At 35.1% G+C, this 13173-nt stretch overlaps 1 protein-coding gene across 1 annotated transcript in view; it reads right to left on the bottom strand.

Annotated features, from left to right (window-relative positions):
• Positions 1-324: 324 nt before the first annotated feature.
• The window catches only part of QSOX2 (quiescin Q6 sulfhydryl oxidase 2), a 20829-nt gene continuing 7980 nt past the window's right edge, over positions 325-13173 (bottom strand). Inside the window, 5 exon segments of the mRNA XM_009694682.1 lie at positions 325-875; positions 3468-3656; positions 7832-7982; positions 9168-9290; positions 11651-11780. Of these exon segments, the coding sequence (XP_009692984.1) occupies positions 325-875; positions 3468-3656; positions 7832-7982; positions 9168-9290; positions 11651-11780 (1144 nt within the window).

Here is a 13173-nt window from a genome sequence, read left to right as displayed (position 1 = left end):
CAGGCACAGTGGATTGCATAATGCAATGTTTACTCTGAAAATGCATAAAGCATGTAGGTGGTAAGTCACGGAAAAAATCTTAACTGAAAAATGCAATGCTTCCTTCAGTGGACATTTTATGATAGCACTGTGTGCCTCAGTTAAAAGATTAGGGTTCTTACAGTGAGCTCCATATATTAAGGTAGAACAGTTATGAAACGACTTGAGAAGAAAGGGGTTTGAAACAAGGAATACTGTATACAAAATCCCTGATCATAAATATTAAAGCTGTCTCTGGTACTGAACAGCCACGTACAATGAAAACTTTGTTTCCAATTTAAACTTCTATACAGATGAACGATAATACTTCACTTTCCACCGTTTAGATCTCATTCGGAAAAAAAAGTACATTATCATTAAAAATAAGGATGATGCCACATACAGTATGACACACAGACTCATGTCTATATTCGAAAATCCAATCCCTAAGAAAGACACGGCCTGCTTCGTCTCTTTCAGGTTAGCTGATACAACTGCGCTTTTACCGCTATCTTTGACAGGTCCATGATTTGCTAGTAGCTTATCTAACACCTTAGATTCTGAATCTAGTATGTTTTCTTTATCCTGGATCTTATTTTCTCTGTTTCCACTTGGTTGCTTCAGTAGGCTTTTGTCTTTCACCTCCCTTGTATCTCCCTGTTCAGTTTCACTGGAGTCAGTCTGGCTTACTGTGTATTTATATAGAATATTTTCACTATTATAGTGATACTTCATGAACTGTAGAACTTGGGCTTCATTCCAGCTGTGTAATCCTTTAATTTCTTCATGACACGCAGGACAAATGTCGGGAGTCGGCCACTGAACTTTAGGAAATTTTGGATCTTAAGTCAAATCACCTAATTAGGAGGAGGGGGGAAAAAAAAAAAAATATCAGAAGTGAATGAACTAGGAAAGGCGAACCACCAAACACTTCACTGGAAACTACAGAGAGTATTTTCCACTAATAAATAGTGAGGTTGGCAAGAAAAGCCCACAGCACAACAATGTTTGTATTAAACTGAAGACAAATTTGCAAATTCTTAAGTTTCCTTACGGATGCATCAATTATGTTCCCAAGTATTGCTTCCTCTTTCGAAACACAAACATGAAATTGTAATTATTTTTATTTTCTATCAGTAAAAGCTGTAGCATTCAAATTCTAATCCAACAAGATGCTGTAATTGCTATGTTTTTAGAAGGCATGAAAACATGACCATCTGGGCCTTTCAGGGGTTAACTTGATTCATGGTTCAAAACAAACTGCTCTTTTGCACTCAATACTCTCTAATCCTGAAGCTTGGTTTGCACCAAGCAGTTTCAAGGCTAAAGACTTGCAGGTATTTTCATGTTTCTATACTGTGAACCATTCCATCCTAAGCTTGCTTTTTCATAGCTTGCATTATTACCATAGCAAACTATTTTCAGTACTTTAAAAACCATTATCATATTTAAGATGTATTTTTCAGCTTGCTTTTTAGCATTTAAACATGTAACGCTGTCTGGAACTAGATCCAATTTAACATTTCAGTCGCACATAGCTCTGGCCACCTTTCTGTCTTGACGGCAGAGCCGAACACTGTAGCTAGTGTCGCACTTTGCTCTAAAAAATAACATTTTAAAATATGAATGGAGATAATTCTTAGAACAAAAATCTCTACCTGGTAAAAAAGCTAATTTATGTAGCTGATTGTTATTAGTACACTAATGCTTAAAATATTTCAGAAATAATACAGATTCTTATTTTATTATTATTTTTATCCATTTGAAAGGCAGGAAACTTCGCCATCATTTTGAGCAAAATACTGTTTAGGGATTCAAAGGATGCTTATGAATATTTGTTTCCTTGATATTTACAAGAAAGCAAGTGTGCATTTCAGATATCTTAAATAAAGATCACTCAGTAATCAATTTGTTTCAGCAGAGAAGGTAGAAAGAAAATGTGTTATGGTAAGATTACAAACAGAAAACTTCCTGTACTTTATGTTTTTCTGCCAAAAAGAAGAATGCTATAAATTCTGTACATTCTCAAGCAACAGGAAAGAATTAAACAGGGCAGAGCCATATACAGCAATCTCATGACCCACACTTGAAGGCTGTGCCAAGGTGTTTTCATTGACCAGTCAAACACCATTTCTCATTGAAAGCTATATATATTACCAGAAATACAAACGCAGCTTTTAAGGATTAAAATATATCACTGCCCCAAAGAGAAATTTTAGCAAACTTAAAAAGCATAATTTAACATTATTATTTATTCCAGTATGTTTATACTTCTTACTAAAAGGGTATTTTAGCTGGCTGTTGCATCATCTAAATCAATATCCATGTGAGTTTTCCAATAACTTGATGTTCTAAATAAGTATATTGCTCCACTACTTAGCAACTTCAAGTCAACAGGACTACCTTTTTCTGTGTTCAACAGTAACAAACCTTAGGGAATGTTTTTATTTAATACCTCATCATTTACTTTTTTTTCCTTGGAGAAAGGAGACAAAGTGTTTATACTCACAACAATATTTAATACTTCATACATCTTGGGAATTCAGCATAACCATAATATAAACACAATATAGCATATTTAAATTGTAACTAATGCTACATTACACAGATCCATAACAGCAGACAGGGATTTAGTGCAAAGAGAAACCAATTTTCTTTAGTGCTTTAGTTACTTGATATCCCTGTAACAGAATGGATTAAGTACAACCAGTATTTTGATGGTACTTTTAGTCTAACTGAAAACATAGCAATCTAGCGGGAGAACAGATTTTCTTCATACACTAATTTTATTCAGTTGCAGATCTGCTAATAGTTTAGGCTCTTGCTCAGGGAAGTCTCCTGTTCAGTTATCATCATTTTCTATACAACATCTCTCCAGAACAAAATGAAGATAGGTTTTAACATCTACTTAAACTGTTACAGAAAGAAATTGAATTATTTTTTTATCCATTGATAAGTAGCTGAACTGTATTGCTCCTTTTTGAAAAGGCTTTGATTTGTACTCCAGAAAGATCCTCTCATCAGGCAACAGGAGAAATCTCAGAAAAATTGTATCTTTGAGAATGACGACTTACTTTTCATTATATATCATAAAAGATAACTATGTTACTGGACGATAGTGTTTCTCAAGCGTATATTTCTCACTCATGCAAAGGTTAGCATGCTGGTCTTTAGAGCTACCGTTGATTGGGATGCTCTAGGTTTTGCTGTATACACAAATACCCTTTCTTGTACACCCGTGTAAATGTGGAGTTAGTCTTTCGAAGTCCATATTTAATACAGGAATGTCAAGCTGGAACAAACTGTTACTGTTGTTTTAAACTCATGTTACAGAGCCTCATTTATGTATCTCTCTGTTCAAATATAAACCATATTGTATAAAATGCCATAGCCTTGTCTTTCAGACATGGCTACCTTTGGTGGGTTTTCCTAAGCAAGGTCTTCCATACCTGCGAGCCTGTTATTCACTACGTTGTGTTTCTCCCAGAGCCAGAGAACTGCCTTGTCCAAGGTTTTAACAGAATCCATAGACTCTTTTGCCATTTCTTCAAAATGCTGAGCACAAGCCTTGCATCCAAAAAAGTGGTGAATGTACCTCCGCATGATCTGAAGTACTATTTGGGGATTGTCTTCAAGACCTAGGAAGACAGACAATAGATTTAGTACCACCTGGACAAACATAGCTTCAACACAGGCACTTTAACGTAATTAGAAGTGAACCGTGAGAAAAGGAAAGGAAATGTTGCCACCTTCTTGTTTCACGCAAATTTACACCTTCGCTTTAGACATAAGAAACTAGCCTCTTTTTAAAATTTAAAGATACCCATAGCACATGTGCCATCATACAGAACCTACACCTCCTTAAGTCACAAGGATATTATAGGGATTAAAAGCTTCACACAGTTCTTAGAAGAAACACCCCTCCCCAACAAAATACATACATAATATTGCTGCTAAGTTGTTGAGGCAAGACATTTAAAAACCTAATTAGTTAGCAATAAATAATGTAGAGTTTAAAGTAATCTCAAACAGTACGTTTCAAAACATACTGTTTTGAAAGGTTGTCTGGGATATCAAACAAAACTACAAGCAAATTATTTCAAACACATGAAGGTTCAAAAAATGCTAGGTGAGCGACAGTGTTATTAAAAATGCAACCAATACACACTAACGCATTTAGTCTATAGAATTGTGTTTCAAAGTCACCCTGAACAACACATTAAAAAGAGTTAAAGGTCAAGTGTTCTTTAAAGTGAAATTTCTCCTTTCAAAGCATATCTTACAATTTGAGGGAGGAACAAACTTAGACAAATGAAAAATTAGACATTAAATTTTTTTTTTTGAAGCCCATTAACAATTTCAAAATATACTCTGATAAAACATGCAAAGTCCACGCTGTCTATACTTCACACAATTCCTCTGGAAGTAGAGACTTTCTCCAATATCTTGCCCAGTAACTAAATGAGTATTTACATTATGCATTCACCACTACACTGATGCTCAGGAACTGAAGTTATGGTGACCTTGCTATGGAAAAACCACGAGTCAAAAACCCTCTGGTCAGTATCTCACAAGGTGCCTGTGATATCTGTTCCTTACTCCGTAACCCTGAGGTATTACAGAATACCAGACTCTCACTACAGCTATTCATTCCATGGCTTTTTTGGCAGGCACTGAAACCATACACATAATAGCTACTTGGTAACATTTAAACTTTCAAAAGTAACTCAGGAATTCCTCCTAAAATAAGCACAAACACATTATTCTTTCTGTAACATTCACACTTTTACACTAAAGACAATACAAAATAATCATTATTTTATTCAGAAGCAAGCAGACTGGGAACTTCGTCCTGGGCCTTTATAGTGACAGCAGGTAGTCCCTACATCTGTGAGTGGCTTGAAAACCTGATATAATTCATTGAAATCCTAATGGTTTCATCTCCGACTCACAGATTTTCTGATTCATGCTTAATTGACCTAGTAAATTATGTCAAAATGTACTTACAAATGTACTGTACGTTATCACAAACACACACTTGTCAAACAAAACACATTTTATGATGCAGATTGATCAAATTACCGACTCCTGCAGTCGAACACTTCTACCACAAGTAATTTACAATGCAGGTTTTGTAGCAAAGGGTTACAATGCTTTGCTCACTGTCCTATTCTGGTAGTGAGTAACAAACAGTTTGGTAGCACACATGCCCTCCATACACGCATTGTTTTTTGGAAAAAAAAAATCTTCAATAAAACCTATTCAAAACTATCAGAGTACTTATCTGTTATGTAGGTAAGAAACGCATGAAGACTGTCATAAGCACCTTTATTTAGAACAACAACATTATATTCTTAGACATGGCAGCAAAAAAAGTCTTTAAAGCCAAAAAGAAACCATAAAAAGCACACAATCTCCACTCAGACATTCAATATTTGTGATTGAATAGGCATGTATAAATAAAAGCGATGAGATTAAAGCAGATTAAATTACAGTATTAAAAGAAAGGCTGAAAAATAATTTTGGAAAGTTGAAACGAATTTCAGGCAAACCAGTTTTACCATGTATACTAAAATACATACTTAGAAAAAAACAACCACAAACAACATAAGTAACTACTAGCAAATAGCCTCTTTATGGAGGAACAGAGATTCATAAACAAATTTAATTATATCTGTTCTCCCTGTAATGTTACGCTCTTGAAATTTCATTTTGTGGGGAGGTCTTTCAAATTCAGCAACAGATTAAAAAGAATCCAGATAATTTTTTTATAAAATCCACAAGCCTGTCTTAGTCACGCCAATAGATCCTATTAGTTAAAACAACATTTCATATAACTAAGCGTGCTCAGCACTAGATTTCTACAATGATTTTATACATCCTCATATGCGAGCAGTTCTGTTCAGAGTTCCTTTGGATTCCCTTACGCTGATCCCACTGCAGGTTCAAATTACACCATTCAACATTAAAACGTGTCAAATATAAACCAATAAAAACATTACATCAAGAAAACTGTAGCAAGTTCACACTGACTGCCAGACTCTGCAAGTAGAGGAAATTACCAAGAAAAATACAGCTGCTTTAAAAAGAAAACAAACAATTGCAAAATGGCTCATTTTGTTTGTTTTTCTTTTATCAGCCCAGAGATGAATCTTCTATTAACATCTGCCATGTATCATCGTGTAATCCTCCTTTTCTCTTTCCTCCCAAACTACTGCAATTCAGGGTAACCCTAATCTTTAAAGTGGACAAGAACCATAAAACCCTACCTGTGGTGGGAAGGATTAGGGAGTACATCATGCTTTTTAGTAGATGGGATTTAAACAAGCAATAAGGAGAGGAAAACCTCCCAAGACATAATCCGACAGTCTCAGACTGACCCAATTCTTTTGCCATAAGAAGTGATCATCACATATCTGTCCCGATTTAAATCGATGGTTAAGTGTGCCAAAGAGTTTTCAGGTTCCACAATGTATTTTTAACTTCAGACTGACTAGAGCTTGTGCCTGAAATGTGACAGCAATTTAAGATGCAATTTTGTATAGTTAAATATTAAGAACATTTTTATATTTAATTAGAACACTTTTGGCAATTGGAAAAAAAGGGGAAATTTAACTTATGCATGATCTTGTTGAACAGCTAATATATCATCCAGTACCAAAAAACCCAAACTCACCAGGCAGAGCACAGTACTAAATTAAAGGGACTCAACCTACTGCTCCAGGAACGACAAACAAAATAAGACAAAACAGAGAGAAACAAGAATCAACAACAGGATGATTAGCTATCCAAAAAAAATCCCTGTTCTGCAGGACATTCAATAGTAAGATTGGAGAGATTTTCACCGTGACTGCAAGTAATGCTGGACAAATGTATGTACCCATAATTTGAAATAATCAAAATTTAATTACTTTTTTTAACATACAATCAGCAACTGACAAATTGCAAACTTCTGAGTTTGATGATCTAGTAACAGCCTATCTAGCATTCTTATATGCCTTGGAAAAGACATTAAAAAGGCTTTAAACAAAAACTAAATAGAATTATAACCAAAGTAACTCCTGTCCTGGCAAGAATAAAAACATAAAAAGGCCAATATTTTAGCATTAGTAATTCTGTTTCCATTGTGTGAGGGAAATAGATTACATATCCAGCACATTTCTTAAATAGGAATCATCACCAAAATATTAACACTCTGCTTCACAAGATGCCGCAAGTCTAAAAATAAGCAATTTTGCAGAGTGCTTGCAAAGTAGTATATCACTGCACAGATTACAGACACTAGGTACATTCAGCTGAAAAAAAAACCCAACCCCAAACAGTTATAACATTCGGTATTTAAGAAATAACATTACAGAAGGATTGGCTAATGGTTGTACATCTTTTATAGCTACTAAACTGTACGGTTAAATCTCATTCTTCTCAAATTAAATTAGCAGCGCAACCTCGGGTAACCTGAACAATCTTCAACCCTTTTCAGGTAGTTCAAAATTTCTTTGTTTGAAATTCTCTCCTTTTTCTTCTTTATTGCTCACATCTTTAGGACCACATACTTTATTTACCACATTTCTAAGCAAAGACAAATGGACACGCTTTCTTTCAAAGCCTTCCCGCTGCAGCAAAGCTATGCTCTGACCTCTGCTGGTACAAACCTGAAAGCTAAGCCCTGAAAGCCACTCTCCTCCACCAATGTATTAGTTGAGTATTTACACACAAAAAAAATTGCTCTAATCCGTTACTTTTTCTGTCACATAGCAGAACTGCTGCACATATTTGTCTCATCCTCCAAGCATCTCACATAACTGTTGCTTACCCGTATTTATCAAAGCTTTTGGTCGCAGCGCAGCTTGAACAGTTAGGGTATGAAACAGCTTCCAAAGGGAACAGGTATAACCTCTCAGCTCTGGTCTGCTGCCCTGACATCCGACCCACTGAACTTTCTTAGTGAGAAATATCCCAGAAATCTGAAAAAACAAAACAAAACAAAAAAACCCAAAACGTATTTAAGATATAGCCAACTCTGGGACCTAACTGCACTACTGAACATAACAGCAGTCACAATTGATCCTACCTTGAAATTGAGGTGATCCAAGGACAAAGAATAGTAAATGACACTCTCTGCACTTGTTGCTAATGAATTCATGCTTAAGGTAAACAAATTTTAAACTTAGAACAGTCCTTAAGTCTGAGGTACTCTGATGCACCATTATAAAACTCATCCCTCTTGCAAACATATTAGATGATATACAACAACAGTCACTGATGTCAAACCTACTAAAATGCGCATCATAAATGTCTAATTAATCTGACAGAATACATTAAGTAGCTTAACTTGTAAAGCTTTCTTTTTGAAGCACAGTATGAACAACACACACACAAACACTACTGCAAACTCTAAAAGAGCTAGTTTCCCTGGGCACATTAAAAATTCCGTATTACTCAGCAAGATTTACATGACTTAACAGTGGTAAAGTCTTAACAGGCTAAGATGTAGAATTTGTTATTATTTGGTCTTAAAACAGAACCACTACTTACTCGTTATACCTAAAATCCAGGGCAAGATTTTAGTTTCTGAGACTTATCTCTCTGCTTCCTAAAACACACAGGAGGTTTCCAAAGTTCAGATAGCACTCCCATTTCACAGGAAGAAAGACTCATTAACTTTTGTACAAAGATGGCATTACCAAAGCAAGATGAGATTCCTAGCAAGGCCTTTACTGTGCCAGGAAATTAAAAAGTATTTGGGGAAACTCTTCAGGAATAATGTCCATTTCAGGGGGTAAGTTTCCCATCACTTAAACTCTGACCTTCAAGAGAATCCTGCTGATAGCAGGCACAGCAAGCAAAGGCAACTCAAAAATGTCCACTGGGAATATTGCATCATTTGAAGCTGATATTAGGGAACATTTATACGTTAGCGATTGCTTGCTCATTCTAAAATTGACAGAGGATTGTGTATTTCAATTCTCTCATTTCAATTCCTTCATGTGGATTTTTTTTTCTGGTAATGATTTCACTTTATTTTCATTTTAACCTTCTTATAACTCCATTATAACTGAGGGACCATCAGTAAGTGATGTCTTAGATTTATATAGGATCTTATCCTTTACTAATGCTGTATTTTATGCTGGAAACTAGTAAAGGCTTACCCGCATTTTGTTGTTGACCAGATCTAAGATAGCATCATAAGGGATTTTGTCTAATGGAAGGCTCACCAGCCACTCTTGCAAGGTCTCTAACAACTTTACCACAGGCTGACGGCCAGGAAAAAGCTGAGGAAAGAAAAAAAAGAAGAAAAAAAAAAGAAGAAAATACCCATATTTTAAAGCACAAATCTCATTAGCAGCAAGACACTTATCTTTACCTAAATGTATTTTTCCTGTCTTTAAAATGTTTCAGATTTTCTTTTGTTATGAGCAAATTAATTACTACTTCTGCTTTCAGTAAAAAGCCATCTCATACTAACTTTTGCTTACAAGATTTAACAAGTTGCAATCACAAAATGTTAACCAGTAAAATGAAGCTACTCCACAGCAGGCAGAAATGCTACAGAACAACTTTTGACAGATTACATAGAATTTTGCGTTACGGTAATTCATTTCAGTGTATAGGTCTTGTGTTCCTTTTGGAGCTAAGCGTATCAGAGAGGCTGAAATCTTTCTCACTCTTAGAAGTTTAATCACAAAAAGTAGTTCTTATAAAACTTTCGTTCAGATTTCTGTAAATGTAGAAGTTGGTTATCTAGAAGAGCATTTTCCCTTTCATATGTGTAATAGTGATTTCCAAAGTGATGTGGAAACAGTTACTTCCTTAACTTGCAACGTAAAGAAGTCACAGTCTGGCAGACGAGCGTGAGGAACTACAAATCAGTGGTAATGCCATTATTTTACACTAGAAATGGTATTTTGCTTTAATGATAGTTATAATTACTACAGAATTAAGTAAAGTACGCATATCATCCTCTAAGCACCCTTCCAGAGGGAGCAGTATTTCAACAGATGGGGAAATAAAGTCCCTGTATCTGCTACATGAAATACAGAAAGTAATTTATGACAGAACATGCTATGCATATACTAGTCATTCTGCAGTCGCTGTCCAACTATCGATAATATCTCTAATTCATGGACCGCTTACTTGGTACCATGCAAATCTAATGGGCAGGAACTCCCTTTTGCTAATTGTCTGTATTATATCTAACACATGGGACCCTGTGCATTATTTGCAATCAAAGACAACTCTTAAACAGTCTGTAAAAAACCAGCACACCTCTGAACCACTGACTGCATACTATAATTACATTTACTCCTGTAGGACCCCCAGAATATCATGCATTACTATCTAAAAGACAATAGCTGCACAGTATCTCAGGTAGGTATCGGTCTCTTCGAGATTTTAAAAAACAATGGACTTCTGCACTGACTGCCAAAAGCAGCTAATTCCACAACAATGAAAATTCCCAAGTAGGGAACCAGAGACCTCTGTGACTTAGGATTTATCATCACCATAAATGCTGTTAAAAAGGAGGATAGTATAAAAAGCTTCCTAACGGAAACATCTGAGAATCACGAATGAGAACTACGAGGAGAGTGTTACACAACAAGAAAATGCAGATGAAGGACAGCAGTCCCCACTTGTGTAATGGCATTCTGGAGATGAGCATGCAACTAGAAGAGAGCATTCCCCATTTACGCACTAATAGCCAGGGAAGCAAATGACATCAGCTGGCCAGGAGCCATCAGGAAGAACAGAGGATGTTTTAGGGATAATATGATGGAAAGATTACCACTACACTTTCTTAAAGAAATGAGGCCAGCTAGAGATTTCTGACCTCTGATGGCTGGGGGGGGGGGGGGAGGGGGCAAGAAATTGTCTGTGATTTTCAGATAAATCCAGACACTTGGAAATAGTTCATATAGGCCTTATCATTCCCTTAAATAGCTATCGATTCACTTTCTTTAAAATAAAAGAAAGTGTTAGCTGCTCAGTAAGTAAATACAAAGAGACATTGGTCATTTCAGTAGGCTGACATTATAAAGTTATATTATTTCCATTTTTTTTAAAGTCATATCACATTATACTACATATATTGTCCCTTCACTCAAATGTAATATGTAAGCATCTTTATTTTTTTAAATACTCAATTATATTCAATACCTCAATTATTTTGAAACTCAATACCTTAATTATATTCAAAATTTAGACAGAAGTTACTAATATCTCTAAATAGAACACCATGTGTCAAGTATGCGTTAATGAAATCCAAAAGTCAAGAATGAAAAACAAAGTTTTTTTTTTAATCCCACTCAGTTACAATAGCTATTTATCCTGAAAATCTGATAAATGGACTATATTTACAGTGTTTGTTCAATATGCTGCAGACTACTTAAGCTTTACTTAATTTCAAGCCCTCTAAGATTAAATTAAAATGCATTTCAACCCTGTAAGTATGTCAGAACAGCATACAATAACTCAAAAATAACATTTAAAGAAACCCACAAAACTATTTTTTTAAGCTAGTGAGGAAGCATATATTTAAACATTGTGAAAGACATTTTGAGACTTATCTCACGTAATAAATTTTATGTTAGAGTCACTTTATTCTTAAAAATAATCAAAGACTAGAAGCGTATACCTTGGCAGAGATGGTAACAAAATCCTTGAAGGTCTTTAGCTCAGCTCCCTCAAGTGTCTTGTGTGTAGCAAGCTCTACCCTGAGCAGGTAATGCAATCCCGATTCAAGGTCAGCCATGTATAGCTTAGATCTGAAACACACATATATAATGTTATAAAGTGGCAGGTTTCTTTTGCTCATTTTCTCACCAGTCATGAAGGTAAAATTGATATATAGTAGGTGTCATTAAAACCTCAACATTTGCCACTCCACAGTGATTGCAGTATATCCTACACCAGTATGGAAAGACACAGCAGTTACTTCAGGTGCTCGGTATGGTGAATGTCAAGTTCAATGAGTTTCACCATACTCTTTAAAAGAGCAATTTTATGTCATTTTGTTCAGAGTTTAGACAAATGAAGCATAACCACACACAAGATTTTTTTAAATCTGACTAAACCTTTTGCCTCCCAGCCAGTTTTACCTTGCAATGAAATTATAACCCTGACATTGTCAGCAAGGAAATAGCTAGTGTAAAGAAATTATAGCTTCTCTTCAGGAGTGACCAAAATTAGAAAAATGACATGTTAAGAAAAAAAGGGACACTTTTGTTGAACAAAAGTAGATTATACCCAGAGAAGTGAAAAAGGTCAATGTTGGAAAGGACTGAATCTAGAAATCCTCTCCCAAATGCAGTGGTTTTACTGTAGATTCTTTACATACAAGTTTAACAGCCAATTTTAACCACACCAGCTCTTAAGACAGAATTAGCTACCTTATGACAGGTACAAATAAAACAAATCAAAGATTTATAAGAGTTCCTTCTCACAACCAAATATTTTCATATCAACAAAAAACACTTTACAAAGTACAAATGCATCAAGTAAACCACCCTACCTTTCAATGCTTTCAGAGTACAAACTTTAGACACTATGATACAGAGCAATGTAACTGAACAAACAGAAGTTCACAGTGTTAATAGCTACACTTCTTGCAAGAGTTCAGCAGCACTATTATTTCTAAAAACAAATAGAATTAAAAAAACAATCGTTCAAGAAACTGGCTGACCCCACCTCCTAAATAACATGCAGGAAATAACATACTAAAATACAGAATAATCTATATTCTTAACAACTCAAACTACAGACTTACTCTGAATTTATCTCTTTAATTAATAACGTACTCACTTAAATTTTAAAAAACAGCAAAATTCTGCTTCAAGTTTCTTAAGTAAAGAGACATCCATATGAATGCATGACGTTCTCCCAAAGGATCCTATTTAGAAGATACTTGGACCGGAGATTCATATCAACAAGATTTTGTCTTGCTGGAAAACAGCTCCATTTAACTAAGTTGTTTTGATAACAGAATGTTCATAGAAAATATTTTTTAATAGTCATTGAAAGAAGATGACACTAATAGTGTCTATGAAAGGAAAATAAGTACAAAATGAAAGCACTCAGTCCTACATCTTTTCCATCTAAAGATGCTGAGGGATTATCTCTCTGCAAAGCCTTTGCATCCTTCTCTCAAAGAGACAAAGA

This window comes from Cariama cristata, unplaced genomic scaffold (assembly GCF_000690535.1).
Source record: "Cariama cristata isolate BGI_N322 unplaced genomic scaffold, ASM69053v1 scaffold31920, whole genome shotgun sequence".
In the NCBI taxonomy this organism is placed as follows: Eukaryota; Metazoa; Chordata; class Aves; order Cariamiformes; family Cariamidae; genus Cariama; species Cariama cristata.
Note: the sequence above shows the minus strand (reverse complement) of the source record. Positions and strands in the feature narration are given on the sequence as shown.